General features: G+C 35.9%; 1 protein-coding gene across 3 annotated transcripts in view; it reads left to right on the top strand.

Annotated features, from left to right (window-relative positions):
* Positions 1-21,095, top strand: part of FMR1 (fragile X mental retardation 1) — a 37,843-nt gene extending 16,748 nt beyond the window's left edge. The window contains exons 6-16 of one of the 3 annotated variants that reach the window (XM_021709679.1): positions 657-750; positions 838-954; positions 3,451-3,621; positions 3,712-3,790; positions 7,307-7,410; positions 8,220-8,354; positions 11,475-11,561; positions 14,033-14,228; positions 15,778-15,960; positions 16,437-16,519; positions 18,708-21,095. In XM_021709679.1, coding sequence (XP_021565354.1) covers positions 657-750; positions 838-954; positions 3,451-3,621; positions 3,712-3,790; positions 7,307-7,410; positions 8,220-8,354; positions 11,475-11,561; positions 14,033-14,228; positions 15,778-15,960; positions 16,437-16,519; positions 18,708-18,818 — 1,360 coding nt within the window. In that variant the 3' untranslated portion in view covers positions 18,819-21,095. Of the gene's footprint in view, positions 1-656; positions 751-837; positions 955-3,450; positions 3,622-3,711; positions 3,791-7,300; positions 7,411-8,219; positions 8,355-11,474; positions 11,562-14,032; positions 14,229-15,777; positions 15,961-16,436; positions 16,520-18,656 lie in introns of all 3 variants that reach the window. The other 2 variants (XM_008052337.1, XM_021709678.1) reach the window with 2 other exon arrangements.
* Positions 21,096-24,067: the final 2,972 nt, after the last annotated feature.

The following is a 24,067-nucleotide window of genomic DNA, read 5'->3' as shown; positions in this document are numbered from 1 at the left end:
TTTTTGTGCCTTCTCATTCATATACATATATTTTTTTGTCTCCTTTAAATTAGTCAGCAGTTTTTCTTTTTCTTTTTTCTTTTTCTCTTTTTAGAGACAGAGTCTCACACTGTCACTTAGTCTGGAGTGCAGTAGCACCATCATAGTTCACTGTAATCTCAAACTCCTGGGCTCAAGCAATTTTCCCACCTCTGTCTCCCAAGTAGTTAGGACTACAGGCGTGCACCACTGTGCCTATTTAATTTTTTAAAAAATTTTTTGTAGAGATAGGTCTCGCTCTGTTGCCTAGCCTAAGCAGGTTTTTTTTTTCTTTTTAAAGAAACAACAAAACAAGATCAGACACACTGTAGCTAGTCTCAGAGTTTTCAACAGTTGACTCAAATGCTACTGACTTATCATATGTAAGTAAAATAAGGAGACCTGCAGAGTAGAGTGTCTCCTTTGGTAATTAAACCCACCGGTAATAGCTTAACAGTTTTTAAGTCTTTCTCTATAAAATTAAATGTTTGATTTGGCCGAATAGTTCAGAGATATACAGAAAACGAGCTAAACTTGTAAATAGATCATATTTTACATAAGTCAAATTTAATATGAATCCATGGTTCTTCTAAGTGTCGATCTGCATATGTTTATGCCAGTATGCTTTTCATTTCTAGGTGTGCCAAAGAATCGGCACATAAGGACTTTAAAAAGGCAGTTGGTGCCTTTTCTGTAACTTACGATCCAGAAAATTATCAGCTTGTCATTTTGGTGAGTGTATTTGCATTGCCTGTTTTTGCTTTGTTTCATTTGGGGCGTTTTGCTTTGATAATAATGTTATGAATTTAAATCATTTAGTCCATCAATGAAGTCACCTCAAAACGAGCACATATGCTGATTGACATGCACTTTCGGAGTCTGCGCACTAAGTTGTCTCTGATACTGAGAAATGAAGAAGCCAGTAAACAGCTGGAGGTATGTCACTTTCCCTAGCACAGCTTGTAATGCCGTCTAGAAGTGGTAGCTATACCATTCCAAAACTTGAATATAGGTAGCTTATTGTTTATATACGGTTCTTAGCAATTCCTTATATTCTATAGTTTGGAAAATTAAACTGTGCAAAGTATAATCATACAAAGTTGTCATGCCTGAATTTTCAAAATTAAGTAGCAGTTTATGTATATTAAGGGGTTTCTGGTGAGGTCACTTTTACTAGAAGTCTGTCAAAGCTACTAATAAAATGAGGCAATGCTTCTTCCATATAACGTGATCATTAAAGTACTAGAGAGTATTTAAATATCTAATCATATTCCTTTCATTATGTATGTTTATCTCTGTTTAAAAGGGTATAGAACTTCTTCATTCTAATTCGTTGTCACTCTTTAAAATTCCTGTCTTCAGATTCCTGCCAGAGGCTATTTCCCTAACTTACTATTTCGTCTCTTAAGGTGCATTTTAACTGCTTTTATTAATCTTCCAATAATTTTCATCGCCATGCATTTATTTTCATTGATAACAATCTAGTACTTCCATCCATTACCATAGAAACTAAATGGATTTTTGTTTAATGTGCCAACTCAAGTATATTACTGTCAAATTCCAGAGTTCCTCCTCATTATTCATTTCACTAAAGGGAAAACACCATACAATTGAAATAGTAAAGAAAAAAAGGAATTCCAAACTGCATTTTAAGAGATAAGGTAATCAAGGCTGTATTCTTATAAAACCCTGTGAAATTTGGTGCCTTCCAACTTGATGAGTGATGCTGAATTCTTAGCAGGAGGAGAAAAGTTTCATCTCCTTTAGCTGCTTTGTTTTTCTTATGCCCATGGAGGTCTGTTTGTTTTTTGCTCTCATTCCTTCTTGATGTTCTGTGTTGACAATTTTGTGGCTTCTGTAGAGAGTCTCTCATAACTTTTAGGCCAGAGCAGCCTCCTTACTTTCATTGTGAGTATTATGGAAATATACTCAGAAATTATAGTATGTTTGCCTCTTCTTAAATGATCTGCTATACTTTGGGCTTATAATTTATCAGTGAATTATCATTAAAAATAATTAACAGGTTAATGAACCAGGACTCAAAAAATCAACTTCTTGAAAAGACCTAGGGATATTTTGTTCATTTTATTACTGTAATCATTAAAAAAATGAATGTTGTACTTTTAACATTGTTTATCGTAGTTGTATTCATTCATTTAAATGGTCAGGGATGTTAAATAATGAGAAACTAGTGTGCATGCCTATCTTTTTTCACTACTAATATTAAAGAGACTCACATATTCCTATAAGAAATTCCCATTTTTCAACATGAGCCACTAATATGTTTGGTTTTCATTAATGGCATTCTAGAATAAACATTAAATTTCTATAATGCTGTTTAAAGACAGGGATTATCCACAGGTTTGGGGTGCCAGTGTAACTTAGTTTCATCATTGCTGAATATTTGAATGAGCTCGTCATACTTGTGGATCCAGGTCACAAGGTCTTACAGACTCTGATCTCATTTTAGGTTTCAGACACATATTTAAAATACATTGTAAATTTTTGACATTCTGTGATTGTTCAGTTTATTGTACCAAAATTTTTTTATTACTTTTCTTAGGTTTGGGGGTGTCATTTTAATGTCATCATTTCAAGAGAGAGATATTTAGATCACAGTACCTAGTGATACGTTATAAAAATAGCACTCTTCCCAGAAAATATATATACTGATATTCTTTAATAAAAATGAAGTGAATAAAATTCTCTATAAACATGGTATTTTCAGTTTGGGTTTTTTTTTTTTTTCTTAAATAAACAGCATTGAGTCTGTCAGACCCAATGAGCTGATTTTTATTGGGGAACATTTGATTTACTTAATTATTACATTGTTGATGCCATTGGCTAACTAAGGCAGCCCTACAAATAGGTTTTCAAAAGTTACCTTGGGAAATGTCAATAAGCTCTTTCCTATAGACCAACAACATACATAAAATGGTGTAGATTGCCGGGCTCAGTGGCTCAGCCTGTAATCCCGCACCTTTGGGAGGCTGAGGTGAGTGGATTGCCTGAGTCCGTGGGTTCGAGACCCGCCTGGGCAGCGAGACCTCATCTCTACAATAAATCAAAAAATCAGCCGGGCGAGGTAGCGCACGCCTGTAATTCTGGCTACTCGGAAGACTGAGGCGGAAGGATCGCCGGAGCCCAGCAGGCGAGGCTGCGGTGGCCGGGAGCGGCCACTGCACTCCAGTCTGGGCGACCGAGTGAGACTCCAACTCAAAAAAAAAAAAAAAAAAAAAAATGGTGTAGATCTTCCATAACCTAAAAAGTACTTAGACCGTGAGAGATGTTTTCTAAAACCTGTTAGTTTTCTACTACAACTAATTTATAGGCCCCTGATACACAGGGTCAAGATAATTTACATGTCTGGCCTAAATACAGTTGTCTTACTAGTTGAAGAAGCATATTTATCAGACTTTTATTCCTCTTCAGAGTTCAAGGCAGCTTGCCTCAAGGTTTCATGAACAGTTTATCGTACGAGAAGATCTGATGGGTCTAGCTATTGGTACTCATGGTGCTAATATTCAACAAGCTAGAAAAGTACCTGGGGTCACTGCTATTGATCTAGATGAAGATACCTGCACATTTCATATTTATGGAGAGGTAAATATTCTAGTTAATAGTTTTTCCGCCCAAAATTAGAATTTCAGCTAGCTAATCTTTTGTCTTGAAAACTTTCCCCTTTTTTGTTAGGATCAGGATGCAGTGAAAAAGGCTAGAAGCTTTCTTGAATTTGCTGAAGATGTCATACAAGTTCCAAGGAACTTAGTAGGTGAGTCAGAAATATCTGTTGACATACATTACTAAAGCAAAATTTAGGTCTACAATTTATTTATACCAATAGAATTCCATTTTTTTTCTCACTGGAGGGTATCATTTATGTGAAACATAATCTTTGAAATATAGTTTGTTACTACAGCACACAGAAGATACTTGGTAAGTATGGCACTCAAAGATTACATTTTCAGAAGATATGCAAAAGAGATTGCTTTGCTAGTTCAAACCTACTAATGCCTGAAGAGATAGATTTTGCCCAGCTTCTTTGCTGTATATTTTTTGTCTTAAAATTGAGTGTACTTTTTTCAAATTGTGTGATATTTGGAGCTTTATAATTTAGACTAGATTGGTATTTGATCTCCCTAATGGTGCAATAAAATGATAGCATTCATTTGAATTATCTCAGGATTAAAGATATGGACATAGGTAATTTAAATATAATAAGCTTCAAAGCTAGAAGAAATTCCAAATGTGTCTTAGATTTTCTGCATAGTCAATAGTAATTCTTCATTTTGACTTCAGTATTGTGTTTTATGACCATACCATCATGAGTATCAGCAACTATCTAGGAACTCTTCACCAATTTTCCCAAATGCTGCAGATATCTTTAGTGGAACATATCAAAAACCAGGTGAAATTGTATCAAGAATAACATGTTTTTAATTTAAAATTGGGACATACTGCCTGTACATTTTTAATATTTGTAACTTGAGATCATGACAGTTTATCAAAAGTAACACATATTCTTTGGAAAGTTTAAAGAAGAAAATGAAGACTTCTCATGCATGGTTTTACATAGTTTCAGTGCTACTTTAGCCTGCTTTTTTTGTGAGCATAGAATCATACACATCTTCCTGTGTTGTTAAAAAACACTGGGAATATTTTTCTTCCAAAGAAAATTAACCTGAAGATAAAGTACAAATAATGAAATAATGCAGAATTATTAACTCAACTATATACCACAGACAGCTAGAGAACATGACTGTGTAATATTACTGAGGTTGCTTACACACCAGTTGTATATGTATAAAATGTATGCATAGCACAAGGTGAAATGCTTATCTCAGGCCAGTGGGGGTGGTGAGTGATATCGTTTTCCTTTTTCACAATTTGTAAAGCAGTTGCATACAGTTTTGAGTTAGAAGTGTTATTGTAAATTTAGGAATTCTTATGAAAATAGAACCCATATATATTTTATATGTGTGTTTGTGTGTGTGCGCACACACACACACATGTATATATACATATACACACATATATCTTAATACCAATGGATAGAGATATATATCAGATCATTAAAGTTGGTTTTGGAGGTGGCATGATGGTGGAGGTGGGGAAGTGCTTGGGCATTGGAGTTGAATTTTGATTTTAGTTCTGCTTCATTTTTTGGTAGTTGTGTGACCTTGGGAAACTGACTTAGGCCCTTAAGTCTTTTTCTTACCTATCAAACACATGGATAATAGTATCTACCTCACAGAACTGTGATAATTAAGTGGAAAGGTATATGAAGTACCTAGCACAATTCTGGACATAGTAGGGGGCTGTTATCTTTCCTTCACCTTATTCAAAACAACTCCATTTCAGTAGAGCAGAATTGTAGTAAATTGTTCTTTGGGGTTTGGAAATAACTGTGTAATGTAGAAATGGATTCTTTGCTATTAAATATTGAAAGTATATTCTACCTGTGATCTTACCTGGAAAGAAGAGGATCCCAGTAGTAAACAGCCTGCTGAAGTAAATCAGCCTGGTTTTTGTTTTGTTGTTTCTTGTTAGTAAAATAAGAGAATTTTGTTTTGGAGATTGTCCGCTGCAACCCTGGGGAATGTTGGAAATTTTCAGGAAGATATTTGTGTAAGATTTGGCAAGGCAGATTGTTAGGGAGCTCTCATAATCAGTACCACATGAGTTTTATTTAAATCTCCCAATATGATTTATGATCTCTGTTTTGTACAGACTTTCTTTAGTCTGTACACTGATTTGCCTTTGTTCTTCACCCACTTTGACAATGAATTGGTTTAACTGTTCAATTAGCTATAGTTGAATTGGTTTAACTGTTCAATTAGCTATAGCAAAGAGTGGTTGGTATAGTTAAGATAATATCTTAGTAGAAACAATACCAAAATCTCGTTTTTCATTTTGTTAATTCATTTAGACCTTCGTTAAAATCATTATTTCATGAAAATATAAATGTTATGGAATCAAAACAAACTAGGAAGACTCCAGGTGGCTTCTCCTCTCTACCTCTCCCCTTTACATTTGAGGAGGAGAAAAGCAGAAATAATTGACAAAAGGACCTAGATCAAGAGTCTTGATTTAGTGGTGTCAGTTCTGTTTCCTGACCATTGACCAGTCAAAAGAGGTTATAGAGGTGAGTGAGGCAGCCCCACATAGCAAGAGTGCCACGGCTGTGCTCTAATTGCAAGAGCCACTGTGAAAATGCTTTTCGCTGGATTCTTATCTAGGATTGGCTCAAAGCAAATTTTGACTTCCATTTTTTTCCTAAGTCTGCCTGCTTTGGGGCGGGGGGAGGCAAGCACATGATGGATGTGGCCACTCTAAGGGTTCTTACAGGGTTCTTGGATGGACCCTTGGAATCAGAAGTAGTTCGCATGTAGATTTCTAGAATCAGTAGTTCTTAGATTTGTAATGTGTTGCTTTATAGTAATGTGTGATGATGGCTGTGAAAGCAACCATTTCCCAGGTAGTATATATGATTGAATTTTATAAAATGAGGGAAAGAATCAAGTACCTATTTATTACTAGTACTTGAAGTCTTTGGAGTTTTAACAGATGTTATTGAATAATACTTAAACTGCTTTAAAGTTTTTCATCATGGGTTTGGGTTATCTTAAAATGAGTTTTCTTAATCTTTTATTCTGTGATTAATTCTGTCCCCTTCTAGTATATTGCTGTAATTTGTGAATAATGCATGGAAGTAATATTCTGTTAACACACTGACCTGAAGAATTTTTATTCCTCTTAGATGTATGTATAGCTGTGTATGCCACTTTTATACAGAGCATCTTTTATAAATGTGCCATACAGAATTCTAAAAATATTTACCATGGCCAAAGAAGCAGATTTTAATCAGGTACAGATAAGAATTGAAATTGTTGAATAAGTGAATATGCTTACTATTATCTATCCTCCTTTTTCTTAATTCATTTTATAGAACTCTGCAGAAAGAGCGATAAATACCATATTACCAGCCAGTTTAAAGCATATCTTTTTATGCAAAATAAGAGGCTATCTTTGAACTGACTTAAAAATTCAAAATTAGCCAGTTTGCAAATATTAATCAAATCTAGTACCTGACCAAAGGAGTTTAAACAATGGTGACCTAATTAAACAGAAAATTAATTTAGCTGTCTTCTTGAAGAGTCTCTAATTTGGTTTTAAAATCTTACAATCTGTCTACCTGAATGTGATAATTTACAGTGGGAGTATGCTTACTGGTTTGAGGCGTGTGTTTTTAAAATCAAACATGAATTTATTCATTTCTTAGGCAAAGTAATAGGAAAAAATGGGAAACTGATTCAGGAGATTGTGGACAAATCAGGAGTTGTGAGGGTGAGGATTGAGGCTGAAAATGAGAAAAACGTCCCACAAGAAGAGGTATGTTATAGTGTGAATGCTTTTGGTTTGTTTAATAAGAGTAAAAGTTTTTTGTTTTATTTGACATATTAAAGACATGTATAGTATGCACATAATGCAAACATAAATATTCTGAGTATCAAACATGCCTGATATATATAATGGTTCATAGTTACAGAGATCTGCTCTAATTCTGTGACTTTGGATTAGTCACTTTAAGCTTTTTATGTTTTATTTCCTAATCTTTAAGATGAGTAGTCATAAATTTTTAAATATGAAATATACATCGCCAGGTGTTAATGACAACTTGATGAAATAATATGTGGACATGCTTTGTAAAGCACTTTTCAAATGTTAATGGTGCTGACAAAGACAAAACTAAATACAGGTTAGGTCTGGCTTTTATCCCTTGACTTTTTTAGTTTGGGGATAGTGTGGTATGTGTTTAGTGTGTGCTTTTAAGTTTTTTTCTGAGCATGATACCTATTCCCCATCCTCATGTTTTTGGTAGTGACTTTTAAAGTATTTGTATGGGGTGAGGAGGTGATGGTGTGCTCTTCTGTGCAATAATACTTTTAAGATACCATCCCTTCAGAGTGCCATAGTCTCCACATATTGTCTAGCTGTTTTTTGTTAAAAGATTCTTAACTGAAGTTAAATCCTTTGGGGTTTTTTACTGCATAATTTTTGCATTGTGTAATTTTATATGTGAACACTGTTTATAATAATTTACATTCTTAAAATGTGACCATTGATACAATAATGAAGCTAGATACAATTTTAAAAATTGGTCCTTTTTTTCTTTTTTGTGTTTTGTGTTTGTTACCAAGGAAATTATGCCACCAAATTCCCTACCTTCCAATAATTCAAGGGTTGGACCTAATCCATCAGAAGAAAAAAAACATTTAGATATAAAGGAAAACAGCGCCCATTTTTCTCAACCTAACAGTACAAAAGTACAGAGGGTAAGAATTATTTGTTGCTATGAATTACACTAAAAGTTATTTTCTTGGACTCAGATGTTGCAGTTCGTGTTTTGGGAGTTTCTCTGGTTAAGCTCATAGGTTATTCATGTTCCATTTTTTTCAAATCTGATTGCCAGCTTACGAGATATTACAAACCAAAGTGATAACATACTTTTCAATTTATTCACAGTGACAGATCTTAATGGGGTTGCATTTAGTGGTCACGTTTTTCTTTTGAGGGTGGACTTTCTTTTTCCATGCTTTGTCTCCTTAAATTTTGCAGGTGTCATAGCTCAAAATGTACCTTTGGTTAGATGCATTAGTTACTACTTAAGACCATATTTTTGAAAGTGGTTTTCACTATTTGAACTAACCTAACTATTTAGAAATGGGTTCAGAAGTCCTGCAGTGAAAGTCCTGCGTTCAGGCTTCTGTGTATCATTTGTTATAGTTAATGACATCACTTGCATTCCTTATACTGCTTTAGGTGTTAGTGGTTTCACCAATTGTAGCAGGGGAATCCCAGAAACCTGAACTCAAGGCTTGGCAGGTAGGAAAACATTCCTTGAAAAATACATTTTAAGTTTATATTTAATGTTTATTCCCCTTGTTAAGAAAGACTACACTTGATCATCAGGGTTGGGGGCTGGTGGAGGAGTGTTTGTGTATATGTGGACCCATTGCCCTGGTGTTAAAGCTCAGATGCCTTTATGCCACTCATAAGGTTTTTCCTGGTTATTTGACCAGTGTCATCTCTCCCTAGTCTTCTCTCCTGTACTCTAGAGAAGCTTGAGCCATATTGAAGTACTTGGATTTCTCTGAACATTGCTATACTGTTTGTTGCTTCTAGATGTATGCACAGGTTTACTCTGCCTGTGGCACTCCTTCTCCTCCACTTGCCACCTTGCTTTGACCTTATTTATAAAGCTTTCCTTATATATTTGCCACACGTCCCCCACCCCTAGCTGGGTCAAGGGACTTTCCTCTCCGTGCTGCAGTGTGCTCACTGTAGCATAGCACTTAGACATAGATAATTACTTGTTGATCTCAACCACATTCACATTGTAAGTTCCTTGAGGGCAGGGAGAATGCCTGAGAGCTGTTTATGGAAAAGATGGTATGACTACTTATGAGCGATTAAAAGCTAGAATGCCATTTTACAACAAGGACTGTAACTGCAAGTGGATTGGATAGTCCACTCTGCTAGGTAGCACAGTCTTCATTTTTTATTTTTCTTTGAGTTAGGGCCTGACTCTGTCACTCAGGCTATAGTGCAGTGGCATGATTAGAGCTCACTGCAACCTCGACCTCCTGGGTTCAGGTGATTCTTTTGCCTAAGCCTCCTGAGTATCTGGGAATACAGCCACATGCCCCACACACAGTTAATTTTTTGTAGAGACAAAGTTTCACTGTGTTGCCTAGGCCAGTCTCAAACTCCTGGGCTCAAGCAATCTTCCCCTCTCAGCCTCTGAAAGTACTAGGATTACAAATGTGAGCCATTGGTCCCACTGAGTCACACAGCCTTTGTCCAAGACCTTTTCTTTGGTGTCCGTGTTGAAGGCCACTATTCTATTCTCACCTTACTTCATTTTAATTAACTGTTCAGGTCTATAAGCAAGGTGCTTAAATTAGAGTGGCCCTTGGTGTACTCCTACAGTTTGAACATGTTGCAAGTGAGAATATTTTTAAATGATTTGCTCCAAAGTCAATCTAACAATCTCTAACACAGGATTTTTAAAGCTTATTTTAGTTGTATTTGATCCAGAGGGAAGGGTATAGCATTCCATCAAATGGTATTTTGGGAAATAATACGATTAATGGCTTTGTAACAAATAATGTTAGTTGGGAAAAAAATCAACACCTAAAAATAATGTTTTTGAGAAAAGGGATCTGATTCATAGGTCTGATTATTTCTTTACATCATATATTATTTGATGTAAAAAAAATCCTTATGAAGCACATGGGTTTTTATTGGCACCTGATTTCTTCAGGTAGCCGTTGCTTCTAGAAAGCAGTGCCATGCCTAATGTATGAAGGTCAGTCTGCAAGCAGTACTTTCGAATTGTTTTGTTTTGTTCCCTCATCAATAGCTACATTCATGTAGGGGGAAAAAGAAAAATCAATCCCAGCCCCCACATACCGTTAAGACGCAGTGTAACTGAATGCAAGCAGGCAAAAGCGGCCCAGCGGTGGCCACACCTGTCAAATGCATGGTCTGTTAAAGAGTGATCCTTTGCTCAAGGGACAGCTTCTTGGCTTCTCAAACATTTTAACATTACCTCGAAAATTATAATCCACATCAAAGCCACAGTATGCTGTCATTAGTCACTACTGAATGTCAGTAACCATGTGTATTTCTTCAGCAGCAAAATATTGTACTAGGCTTCTCTATAACATGTGACAAGAAATAGTGGGTGGGTTGTTTTTTCATAGTACATATAGATGGACTAGAAGTGCAAACTTTTAGTATATACCTTAAAAATCTACTTTTATATTAAGTAGTATCTATAAAGAGATCAAACTTTCCTTGTAATTCAGTCTTTTAACACTTTCAGAATACATTATTGAAATGTGTATGGGTATGCTAAATTTTATGCCTGTAAATGTGCCAGGTTTTTTGTCTCAGATTAATCAGTGCATTTGTATTATAATTTTTTGCGTTTTGTTTGTACTTTATTGACTTGGTTTGCAAAATTGATTTAGTTTTTACTTTTGTACGCCTGGTATCTAATTTTGAATTTTTTAAAAAAGAATTTGATCTAGGTGTAACCTGTAGTAAATGAATTAGACCATATTCAGCTATTCATTTTGTTTATGCATCTCATGTTCAAGCTTGTGTAATTTTGAATGATACAGTTTATGATTTTACCAGCATTTAATAGTAGTCTTTAAAACATGATAATCTGATGCATTTAAAGGGTTGCTATATTGAGCTGTCCTTATTTTCAGTAAATATGTAAAGTTATATTAACTAGTTTTGTTTTCATACATAGATTTATATTTTCAACATTTGTGTATCTACTGTTCATCAGACCCTTTACTAGGGTTTTAGTCATTATTTGCATTCTCAGATTATTCCATCATTAATTTTTTGGATAATTGTTTCCATTTCTTTTTCAGGGTATGGTACCATTTGTTTTTGTGGGAACAAAGGACAGCATCGCTAATGCCACTGTTCTTTTGGATTATCACCTGAACTATTTAAAGGTGAGAACAGGAAGATCTTTAACTTTTAATTCTTTTACACTAAATTATTAAAAACCTCATAGCAAATCTTTAAGCAGGTAGGATTCTTTCTAGCCTGTGCCTAACAATTTATGACTTGTAAAAGAAAATCAAGAAAATGTTTAGTCTATATTCCTTCTAAAATGACAAGTTAGGTTTTCATCATAAATTTAAGGACCAATAAATCGTTCTCAATAAAATGTCCTGTTTTTCCTTAGTCTTCTGTTAAACCCTTACACTCAATTTAGATAATCCTGTATGCAGCCTTTTAATCCAGTTGATCTCTTCTAGCTTTTGTGAGTTTTTTCCAGGCCAAAATTTGTGTCTATAACACTTACTTTTATTGTCCCTTTTATGTCATTTATCAAGGAAATCTTAGCATTTCATGAAGTCCTCTAAGTGTTTACCTTTTGCATTTTTTTCTATACTGTTACTCAGAATATAAAGTATTTGTGTCCTCTTGTGAATGGCTGTTTTAGTTGATGTCTGTATAGTTATGCCTCCTAGATCATAAAATGGAAGGTAGGAACCAGGAAGCTACCAGGTATGGTGGAAAGAGCACTGGATTGGCAATCCAGCGATTTGCCTGTAGTCTCACTTCAGCCAATGAACTAGCTATGTGACTTGAAGCAAGTCACTTTTCTACACTAGATGATTTTTGAAATTCCTTTTGGCAAAAATGCTCTATAATTTAATGAAATGGAATCTTATCTGCTTCATTTGTATAATTTTTTTCTTTATAACCATACATATCAAAATTATAATATAGCAGGTATTAAATATTTTTAAGCAGCAGTTCAGTTCCATTTTATTAATGGTACTGTCTTAAACTTTTTTTGTTGACTTTTTGAAAGAATTAAAATAGATGATTTCTACTTGTATGTAACTAAGAGTGAAAGGATGGAAAAGTGTAATAGCTGGATACGTCATTCATTCTTATTGTGGTCAGTTAATAATTAAAAGTGGGAAGGTTTCATCCAGCAAGGTTTGCATGAGTAGGATACCTCTTTGATTTGCTTATTTGTTTTTGTTTTACAGTGTGTTTTATGTGTAATCTGTTGTATGTGTTTTCATATTCTTAAATAATTATGAAGATCTGGAGAGTTACGTTTGCATTATATCAAATCCCTGTTCTTTTGACTAATACTCTCTCTTAGATCTTGTTATTTATTCTTCCTAATTGAATATCTTTTTTGGTTATCAGCAGCTGTCCATTTGACATTCTTTTCATCACCATATCTTCACTAGTTTGGGCCTGGCATCTCTCACCAAAAGGTGATTGCTTTGCCTCAGTGGGTTAGCCTGGATTTTTAATTTGTTTTCTAAGACATGCTCATTTCCATGAGCTATCACAAGACCTTTGGAGGAAGCCACTCATTCAGCTGAAGTCTCTCTTTTGCTCAAATCCTATGTAAACAGTTTCTGGTTCAGAGCACAGATGAAACTCATCTAGATCCTTACTGATCTTTCTTTTCCAGAAGCTGCCACAGTCAAGATTTTTAGAAACTTCTTCAGTGACTGTTCATATAGACAGTCTCAATGATGACTGCTTGACTGAGATACCCAGTACTACCATAGTTGTGGATATGATTTCCTGTAGCCAGTTAGTGAGATGTTTATGGGTAGATTGGAGAGACAAAGGTTAGAAGTGAGATTTCCTCTGGATTTAACAACCCAACATATTGGAAGCACTGTTGTTTCAGGTTCTTTCAATGGACCCCAGGTGTATATTTCAGTCAGCTGAATGTATACTGTTTGTCATACTTGTTCTAGCAGAGTTGTAGTCTTTGAGATGTTTTCAAGGCATGATTATGTAAAATCTAGCTTTTTTGGTCAGCTACTATATAGTGTTTTTCTCTCATAAGGAATATTAGCATTTTCAGTTCATGAAAAATAACTGTTCCTTAATTGTATAGTCACATCCAAAGACCTACCATAGTATATGTTCTTTTAAAGCAAAAGATGACACAAACTCAATGCTTTATAAATAAAGATATTAACTGACAAATCTATTTAAATTAAGATTATTTACAATGTGTGATTTTTAAGGTTAGCAAGTTAAACCTTAAATGTCATTTATCTGTATTCATACATTTTAGTGTTGTTTATTCAATATCCTATCATTAAAGTCCCCAGACTAGCATATATATATGCCTTAGCAATAGAATAATTGGATAATAGTACCAAATTAAACAACTTTCAATTTTATTCAGTATAATTTTAATTCTGAGTATTTTTGTTTTATCTAATCTGGACATCAATAATCTGTTATCTGTAGTAATTTTCTTTTTAAGGAGACAATTCAATTTCCTAATAATTCTGCGTAACAGTTTACTGTAAATTTAGAACTGAAATTTAAGTATTTCCAGTATACTTTTTATCTGATGAAAAGGAGAAAGGTTTTAAGTAAAATGTCAAATTATTTTTACTGTTATCTTGTATATTTTAAATAGGAAGTAGACCAGTTGCGTTTGGAGAGATTACAAATTGATGAGCAGTTGCGACAGATTGGAGCTAGTTCTAGACCACCACCAAATCGTACAGATAAGGAAAAAGGCTATGTGACTGATGATGGTCAAGGAATGGGTCGAGGTAGTAGACCTTACAGAAATAGGGGGCACGGCAGACGCGGTCCTGGATATACTTCAGGTACAAACTAAGCATTTTACTCAGTAACTTTATCTGTTCCTAGACTTAATAGCTGCTAATCTCTAATATTCATTAGAACCCCATTATAACAATTTCTCACTACATGATTTCTGATTCGCAGTGGGTCAAATTGTGTTGCAAGAGACATATAGAGTAAAAGCCTGATGATAACACAGAGTTCACAGGGCAGGTGTGAGTTCTGTCCATGTTCCGATTGGGGATAAATCTGTATAAGCCCTTGTGCGTTGATGACTTTCTTAAGGTCTCTTCTGATTTTATTATTGTATAGCCAAAACTTTTTTTATTTATGTACTGTGGCTCATTTTTTGTCAGGCATGTGCTAGTTATACTTGATGGATGGACTGTGTAAATCAGGGGTCTGCATCCTATGACTCATAAGGTGATTTTGAGTGGCATGGCCAAAGTCAGCCCTAGGCACAGTCAAGAAGTAGGCGAAGTTTCTCTTTGCCTTTCCAGCTCTTCTGTCCGTGCTTCTTTCTTCTCTCCCAGTACCTTTCAGTGAACCCTGTCCCCATCTGCCGGTGCCTACTGTCTTTCTTGCTCAACTGTGTATCTACTATGTAACTTGCTAATGATGGTGTAAGGTATAATCCATCTCACAAATATTTGCATTTTAAAAAGGAACTCTTTAAGATGGAAAAAGCCTTCAAGATCCACAGGAGTGAAGCTATAATGGTGAAGCTATAATTGGTCATTAGCTCCAACAGAGGAAGAGAGAGAGGTAGTAGAGTTGATATTCTGGAGTTGGGGAGAGAAACCTACTTCTAAGGCCAACCTTGACCCTAACCCCAACCCCTCTCCCTCTCCCAACAGTCTCTTATTTTACCAATGAATTTCCACCTCACTGTGGAGCTCTTTTTCCCACTCCCAGCCCCAAAGTCGTTGACCCCCTCATGCATAAGGCGTTTATTATAGTAATTTTTTTAGTAGGAATCAACTATTGCAGTGCGAGTGGGAGGGAAGGTTGTGGACCAAGCATCAGACAAGCATATCCCCCTTCAGCAATGTCCAGCCCTGACCCCCTCGAGACCCTTCCCTGAGGCAGTTGCCATGGTAGCCTTCTTTGCCACCCTCTCAGAAATGATCAAATTCTATACATTTCCCTCTGTCCTTGGGCCAACTCTTACTAAAAGGAGCTCTCTTTCTAGAGATTTTGTTGATCTCAAGGTATTGCATTTACCTGTGTAGACAACTTTTCCTCCAGAAAGCACAGATGTTTGAAGGAGCTCAGCTGTTTAATGATGTGACACACTCAAGTTTGAACTTAGGTAGCTAATAAAATACCTTTTTTTAAAAAAATGAGAACCCAAGATGTTTATAACCAAAATTACTTCAAATATTGCAAATCCCTTCATTTTGAATTTAAAATAATTTGTTTTACCAACTGGAAGGTGATGATACTCTTTGGTGGGCTTGTAAATTGGGAAGTGTATTGGATTACCCCTGAAACGTCTCTGGAAGCTTCTGTTAACCTCTTTTTTTTTTTTTTTAAGTCAGACAACGGTATATAACTTTTAACTCTCGATAGGAACTAATTCTGAAGCATCAAATGCTTCTGAAACAGAATCTGACCACAGAGACGAACTCAGTGATTGGTCATTAGCTCCAACAGAGGAAGAGAGGGAGAGCTTCCTGCGCAGAGGAGACGGACGGCGGCGTGGAGGGGGAGGAAGAGGACAGGGAGGAAGAGGACGTGGAGGAGGCTTCAAAGGTACAGGGATCTTCATTAAGAAATTAAGGTGAATTGTAACAACTGTCTGAAGTTCCCATGAAAAAGTGAAGTTTTATAAAGATTCCATCTTTCCTGTTTTGTGCTTATCACCATAGGAAAGGATCAGCCTTCCATTTAGTGTAGCAACAGCATATTAGGCAGCCTTCCTTGTGGTTCATATCGAATGTATAAATAAACACTGATTAGTTCAGCTTTTTTGGAGATTCTAAACAGCATCTGATTGTTAACTCAGATTGACCTGTAAGTCAGTTGATGCGGATTTGCAATACCTTTGAAATATTTTCTGTTGCTTGACAGTGGACTAGATTATTAGCCATTACATAACTGGAATCACTAGGCTATTGGTTATATTTCATTTTCTGTGGTTGATCTAAATAGAGAATACTGGAAAAAGGAATTTACAATATGTATTTCAGAATCAGTGACTGTTGAACCTTTTGAAAATATTCCTGTAGGAAACGACGATCACTCCCGAACAGATAATCGTCCACGTAATCCAAGAGAGGCTAAAGGAAGAACAGCTGATGGATCCCTTCAGGTAAAACCTGTGTACCTCTTTTCATCTAAATTGTTTGAATATGGTAGTTTGAGATTAATGAGTTTATTTTACTTTATTTTAAATGTGTTCAAAGAGTGCACATTTGGTTTATGTGGCATATTTTTCCTTCAACATTACAGTTGTGGGCAATCTTAGTCCTTTGTGACAAGTATACAAATGAGAGGTTCTCTCTAGAGAATATGCAGTCTAAGTAATTATTTGTAAAGACCTTGACTGCCACATTGATGGTGTTAATACTGCATTGGTAGACCCCCAGTTCCCCAAGAAAAGGAATATCCTGGAATGTACTTAGAGACCTGAGTAAGTCCAGTGGGTTCCTTTTCCCCTGAATTCCAGGGATAGAGTGTTCTCCTTAACCAGAAAGTAAGAAAAAGACAATTTGTCTTTCATAACTACTAATCATAATAGACAGGCCTGATGATACTCAGCTAGTCTCCTGCCCACTCAGTGAGTTGCTTATTCACAGCCAGGGTCTGGTTCTGTGGAACCCTTCCTTCTCAGTCATTCATCACCAATGCTGAACCTATTGTTAAATAATTTTAAAATTACCCGCTAAGCACATTCAGGCACCTTTGCTAAGTGCTTTGTGTATGTTTTATTTCATGTAATCTTACAGCAACCCACTGAGGTAAGTAGTTTTATTACTCCATTTTATAGGTGAGTAAATTTAAGCTTTAGTCCTTTGCCCATGGTCACATTGCTAGCATATGGTGCCTGAGAATCGAGCCCTGGTGTCTGATTCTCAGAATCTGTGTTGTCTCACTTCTTTGTAACTTTAAATTCTTAAACCAAGTAGTTAGGGTTCCTTCCTAATTGTGGATTGGTTTGGGGCCAACACCCAAGATTAGTGAGAGATACTTTTTAAAACAAAAACTTTATGATGGACTATTCCTTAGAATTTATAGCGGCTCTGAATGAGAGTGAACTGTTGGTGGGTTCTTAAGGACCAGCATAGAAAAGTCCTTGGACCTAGATAAATGGATGAATTAACATACATGCATGCCCTTTACAAAGATACAAGGTATTTACGTACCAGTTTTGTAATTCCCTTCTTAAACTGGCATATTTGATGAACTTAGCAGCCTGACCACATTGGCTAAAGGGATGCATATTTGTAATTATATTTATAAATAAAAAGGAATACTGAATAAGACATGGTTTTTGTATGTAAGTATGAAAGTAAGTACAAATCAAAGCACTGAATCCTTGGCAATTGAACATTTAAAATGCACACCCTGTACCCAACACTTAAACATACTTTGAAATTACAACTATCTAGGGATATTTTTAGCATTTGTACTTGAAGCAGATCAATATTTGTAGCTGTATTAGATCCATTTGTCTATTATCTTTTGTTTGTGTAGCATTTGGAATTCTATTAGCAGTGTTCTGTTTAGTGTTGGCACTTAACAATATTTTTTAAGTCCTAGAATATTATTTTTTAAATCACATTAATCTTTATATTCCCCTAGGATTCTAGTTCTTCCACAAATTATTATCTTCAGATTTCTTTATATCATTCTGTTCTTCAAAGTTCAAGTTGTAGGATCATCTGAGTGGTCTTAGTGAAATACAAACTACTAGAAAGCAACACTGATTTTTCTACTGTAAGATGATGGGAGCACTCAGTATAGAGGAAATCAGTCATGCCTATGATAGATTTTAAAAAGAGGTATAAACTAAAGGCTAGTTAGTTGAGTTCTTATCCGAGTGAAGTCAGAATAGGAAGACATTATTTTGTGTCCCTCCTGGGTTTCACAATCTTTTTGAAGTATAGAGGCATGTATATCTTCTGACAATCAGTAATAATCACTCATTTTAACTGTTTGTTTCTCGCTGTTCTATTCTGCTTAGAAGAAGACACGGTAGGATTGTTTTTCTCTAACTTTGGATGCAGTGAGATGACCAATGTGTTCCCGTTAAAGAAGAGTGTTTTAAAATCATAAACCAAATAAAGATCTTGTCCTACCTTAATTTCTTGCACTTCTTCTATTTTCATCTCCATTTTCCTTTTTAACACATGAAATTTGCACTTCAGGTTTAAGTTTCTTGTCAGGCCAATTACAGATTACAATAGGATATGGTGTGTATATATAACAACTATAACTTGTTTTAGATCAGAGTTGACTGCAATAATGAAAGGAGTGTCCACACTAAAACATTACAGAATACCTCCAGTGAAGGTAATCGGCTGCGCACGGGTAAAGAGCGTAACCAGAAGAAGGAAAAGCCAGACAGCGTGGATGGCCAGCAACCACTCGTGAATGGAGTACCCTAAACTGCATAATTCCGAAGTTATATTTCCTATACCATTTCTGTAATTCTTATTCCATATTAGAAAACTTTGTTAGGCCAAAGACAAATAGTAGGCAAGATGGCACAGGGCATGAAATGAACACAAATTCTGCTAAGAAGTTTTTTTTTGTATTGGCCATAAGCAACAATTTAAAGATTTGTACCAAAAGATACCTTGAAATTTGAAACATTGCTTTTAAGTATACTTAGTACTTCAGGGCCAGATTTTAGTTTTATTTTTTAAAGTACCAAGCAGTGATACTCTTTGTTAATTTCGACCATTTTCCTGCATTGAGTAATAACTCACCAGTACATTTTTAGTTTTTCTGAATAATAGCATTTATGGTAATCATGTTAGACTTCTGTTTTAAATCTCTAATAGAAGTCTCCATGAAATGCTATGCCATTTCATGTCCTGTGTCTGTTTATGTTTTGGTCCACTTTTCCAGTATTTTAGTGGACCCTGAAATGTGTGTGATGTGACATTTGTCATTTTCATTAGCAAAAAAAAAAAAAGTTGTATGATCTGTGCCTTTTTTATATCTTGGCAGGTAGGAATATTATATTTGGATGCAGAGTTCAGGGAAGATAAGTTGGAAACACTAAATGTTAAAGATGTAGCAAACCCTGTCAAACATTAGTACTTTATAGAAGTATGCATGCTTTCCATATTTTTTTCCTTACATAAACATCAGGTTAGGCAGTATAAAAAATAGGACTTGTTTTTGTTTTTGTTTTGTTGCACTGAAGTTTGACATATAGTGTTATTGAGAGGGATGTGTAATTTTTCTGTATAGACAGGAGAAGAAATAACTATCTTTTCATTTGAGAGAGGCTAAAATGTTTTCAGCTAGGAACAACTCTTCCTGGTCGAAAGTTAATAGGATATGCCTGCTCTTTGGCCTGATGACCAATTTTAACTTACAGCCTTTTTTATTTTGTCTTCCCCAAGTTTTGTGAAGTTTTTCATATTTTAATTTCAAGCTTATTTTGGAGAGATAGGAAGGTCATTTCCATGTATGCATAGTAATCCTGTGAAGTACAGGTACTTTGTCTAAAAATCATTGGAAGCAGGTTAAATGTTTTGTAAACTTTGAAATGTAAGGTCTAATGTATAAGCAAAATTGGAAAACAGACTAGGATTGGGTAACATATAATACTTTTTTTTCTTTTTTGATGTGTTGGGTTTTGGTTTTATTTTTGAGTCTTTTTTTTTTTTAATGAATGAAATTTACTGAGGAAAAATATGTGAAGGACCTTCACTCTAAGATGTTATATTTTTCTTAAAAAATAACTCCGAGTAGGGGTACCACTGAATCTGTACAGAGCCGTACAAACCGAAGTTCTGCCTCTGATGTATTTTGTGAGTTTGTTTCTTTGAATTTTCATTTTAGTTACTTTTCCTTGCATACAAATAAGCATATAAAAATGGCAACAAACTGCACATGATTTCACAAATATTAAAAAGTCTTTTAAAAAGTATTGCCAAACATTAATGTTGATTTCTAGTTATTTATTCTGGGAATGTATAGTATTTGAAAACAGAAATTGGTACCTTGCACACATCATCTGTAAGCTGTTTGGTTTAAAATACTGTAGATAATTAACCAAGGTAGAATGACCTTGTAATGTAACTGCTCTTGGGCAATATTCTCTGTACATATTAGCGACAACAGATTGGATTTTATGTTGACATTCGTTTGGTTATAGTGCAATATATTTTGTATGCAAGCAGTTTCAATAAAGTTTGATCTTCCTCTGCTAAATTGATGTTGATGCAATCCTTACAAATGATTGCTTTTAAAATTTTAAGATAGGAAAAGAAATCTATAGAAAGTGTTCTGTTACAAAATGTAACTGTTACCGTTGGAGATTTCACGTCATAGGAAGTTAGCCGTTATCTACCAACTTTCAAGAACTTAATCTTGTTTAATAAAGTGAAAAAAATGAACCAAATGGTACAAAAATACAATGTACCATTACAATATGCACTAAGTCTCTTTTTTACAAAGGCTGAAGTCAACAAGGCGCTAACTTGCTTAAATGTGAATTACTAACTTCTAAAACTGTAATTTGATTCACATGTTTTCAAATGGAGTTGGAGTTGATTCATATTACAATATTTGTGTGCTAAACGTGTATGTTTTTCAGTTCAAAGTCATGATGTTTTTAAAATCTTATTAAAGTTTCAAAAATCTGAAGATTGTTTATCTAGATGTAAATTTTTATTAAAAAGTTGCACTTATGAAAAAGCAAAAAATTAGTCTGACAGATGTTTGCTCCTGGTTTTACATTTCTAAATATGACAAAAATTAATGATATTTGGGGGGAGTTAATCATGCAAGTATGTATTACAAATAATCTCATATGTGCCCATAAAAGACAAAAATGAAGATTTTTGAAAATAATTCTCCATGTTCCCAGATAGAAAATTTTAACACATTAATTACATAAGATGTCAAACTAAACCATATTAAACATATGCTCCTGTCTGTGCATACATAAACATACCTATGCCCTGCCTTTTGGAAAATATTAAGTGGGTCTATGTTGTAAAAATCTTTTGATAATCAGCATCTCAATAATAAATGTCAAGTTTGTAGGTAGGATGTGCCTGGAAATTGGCTGTTGTGGTCACTTCAAGGAACCGTGGCACAGCCTACTACCTAAAAAGGTACAAATGGAGAGGTGACAATGGAAAAGTTGAAAAGTTCTCCCTGGTATTAGAATCTGAAATGGTGCAAGACAAGTTCCCTCTACATTATATATATATATATTGTTTCCCCCCCCCCCCAGAAAAGTACCTCTGTTTTCTGTTTTTTTCAGTTTTTCACTGTAGTACTTTTCTGGTTCTCTGTTACTCATCTGCCTAGCTGGGCACAGTTCATCAGCAGTGGGTAGGTAGGAAGAAACTACCTGTAGTCAAGTAACTTGGATTTTTTTCATAACAGTTTTGAGTGCTGCCCTTGAGGGTGGCAGCCAGCAGCCAGTGTGGTGCACTCAGAGACATTTCTCTCATCTGATAGTGGTCTTAGAACTCCTGGTCATTTGGAATATAGTGCCTTTTAAAGTCAATGTACTGGTTCTCACCCCTTTTGAGCCAGTTTCTGTTTCATGGCCATAAGTAGCCTCATGAACCTCAGATGCCTCTGATAACCAGTTATCCTGAAATAGCCATCACTATGTGCCGGTCTTGATTACTTGTGAGGCTCAACGGGTACCAGAATTTAAATATCAACCATGTTTTTCTCTGTATTCATCTGGTGCCATTTCAAACGTTTTTCAATTTTTCTCAGAACTTTGCATAAAAAACAGTGGGAATCCATTTATTAATGCCAAGGGGTTTTATGCTAGTGAGAAAGCCTTCCACTGTGGAAAGGTAGACTTTAAGGGAAGAAATATCCTTCCCCTGGAATACAGACCCACGGTGCAGCCAGCAGTGCTCTGGCCTTTGCACAAGAGAAAGGTATTCATGTTTCTCTTCTTGTTGACCCTTTGCTGACAAGTTTTCCTCACTTAGAACCGTTTTCTTCTATGTGACTTTGTGCGGTTTGCCTTAGCCCACTGCTTCACAGATGGTGCCCAACATGAGGCAAACTACTCATTCTACCTCTGGCTTTTTGGAAACTGCACAAAGGATCAACTGAGCCATACTAGGGATGGATGGCATCCTTCCTTGGGCTGGTGGCAGAAAAACAGTCAAAATCACCAGTGAACATGTCATCGTGGTGCTTATTTATGCCCATGTACCACCAAGATCCTGGAAAGTCTACTATGTAAGGCAGATTGATCCTTTAGCACTCTAGGTCTGCCAGTCCTTGTGAGCCCCAAGGAAAAAGAAGTTGGGGAGGAAAGAGCCCTTGCCCCTTCCCGCAAGTGTCATTGGAACAATTGATGCAACCTAACCTTTTAGGTTTAAGACCTGTCATTGTGCAGTGTGCCACCCAGGGATCTTTGGGGGTAATTGAGGTACAGCCTAAAGCCTTCGAAACACACAGAATTGAACTCCCAGCAGTGATCATAGGAGGCCCTTGAGGCTTTAGGTGCTTACACTCATGAAGCAAGTGAAGTTGAATGGCAAACATTTGGGGTTTATCACGGGATTATCTTGCCTAATGAATTGGCTAGGCTGACCAATGGGAAGGGAGCAAGTGGGCCTTCTCTCTTCTCGAACTGGATGCTCAGGGAGATCAGATTCACATAACTACCAAGGGAAGACTTGCTGAGATACTGAATGCAAAATGGAAACAACCCTACTGAGGTTAGAGCTACTTTGAGACACTGGCATTTTAGCATGAATGTATGAAAATGAACATCTGGGATAATGTTACTAAATGACCTTAATTCAGAGAATGTTAGACAAGTTGATGAGATTTTATGTGAGGACATCCCTAAATTTATTTTTTCTGCCATAGCATAAAGGATGAGATAATCCTTTGTGGATGATGTATGCTCCACCCAAGAGGGGACAATGAAATAAGGGACCCTGGAAAGAGAACACAAGTCTCAGCAAAAATGAAAAGGCAGGGGAAAAGAGCCACTCCAGACATCTTTTGGAGGCTTCCTCAGGCTGTGCATTATGACTCTTGATCTTGAGCAAAGGGATCACTAGCTAAGGAGATGAGTGGAAGAGAAGAATCACTCTAAGGTACAGGAAACAAAAGTGGCTAACTAGAGTAGGCGTTAAGAAGCCTCCCATACTGATGCAAGTTAGTCCTGGGTAGGAAGATTCCCTTTTGTGGTGGAGGCACTTAGCTTTCCTTACTGCCTGGCCAGCAAAACTCCAAAGCCTGCTGTTCTTGAAGAAAGGTCAAGAGGGAGGAAGCTAGGTGGTTAGCTAGCCACTGTTAGTACTACTGAAACAAGACTCTCAGACAAGCCCCAGCCCCACAGGCCTCCTTGCCACCTGGAGAACTGATTTTCTAGTCAAATTGCGAAAGGGCTTTTTAATCGGGATTTCAGTTTCTTTAAACCAAAAGCAAACTTGGTCCAGGTCTCTATCCTCTGTTCTCTTAAAGGGTATGTTAACTTTATGCCTGGAACATTAGGTGGGGAAGGACTCACTAGACCTAGACTTACCAAACACTGGAGCCCAAGAAACTGATTCTTGGACCTAATCAAGTCCACAGTAAAATAATGTCGCTGGCAGGATTTGGAACTTGGTTTTAATTAGAACCAAGAGAGTCAGCACAATTAACTGCCGATGCCGTTGCCTTCTTTGTTAAGACCATG

This window comes from Carlito syrichta, unplaced genomic scaffold (assembly GCF_000164805.1).
Source record: "Carlito syrichta isolate Samal-C Ts95f unplaced genomic scaffold, Tarsius_syrichta-2.0.1 Scaffold273273, whole genome shotgun sequence".
NCBI classification, from domain to species: Eukaryota; Metazoa; Chordata; class Mammalia; order Primates; family Tarsiidae; genus Carlito; species Carlito syrichta.
The sequence above is the reverse complement of the archived record's forward strand: the minus strand, read 5'-3'. Positions and strand labels throughout refer to the sequence as shown.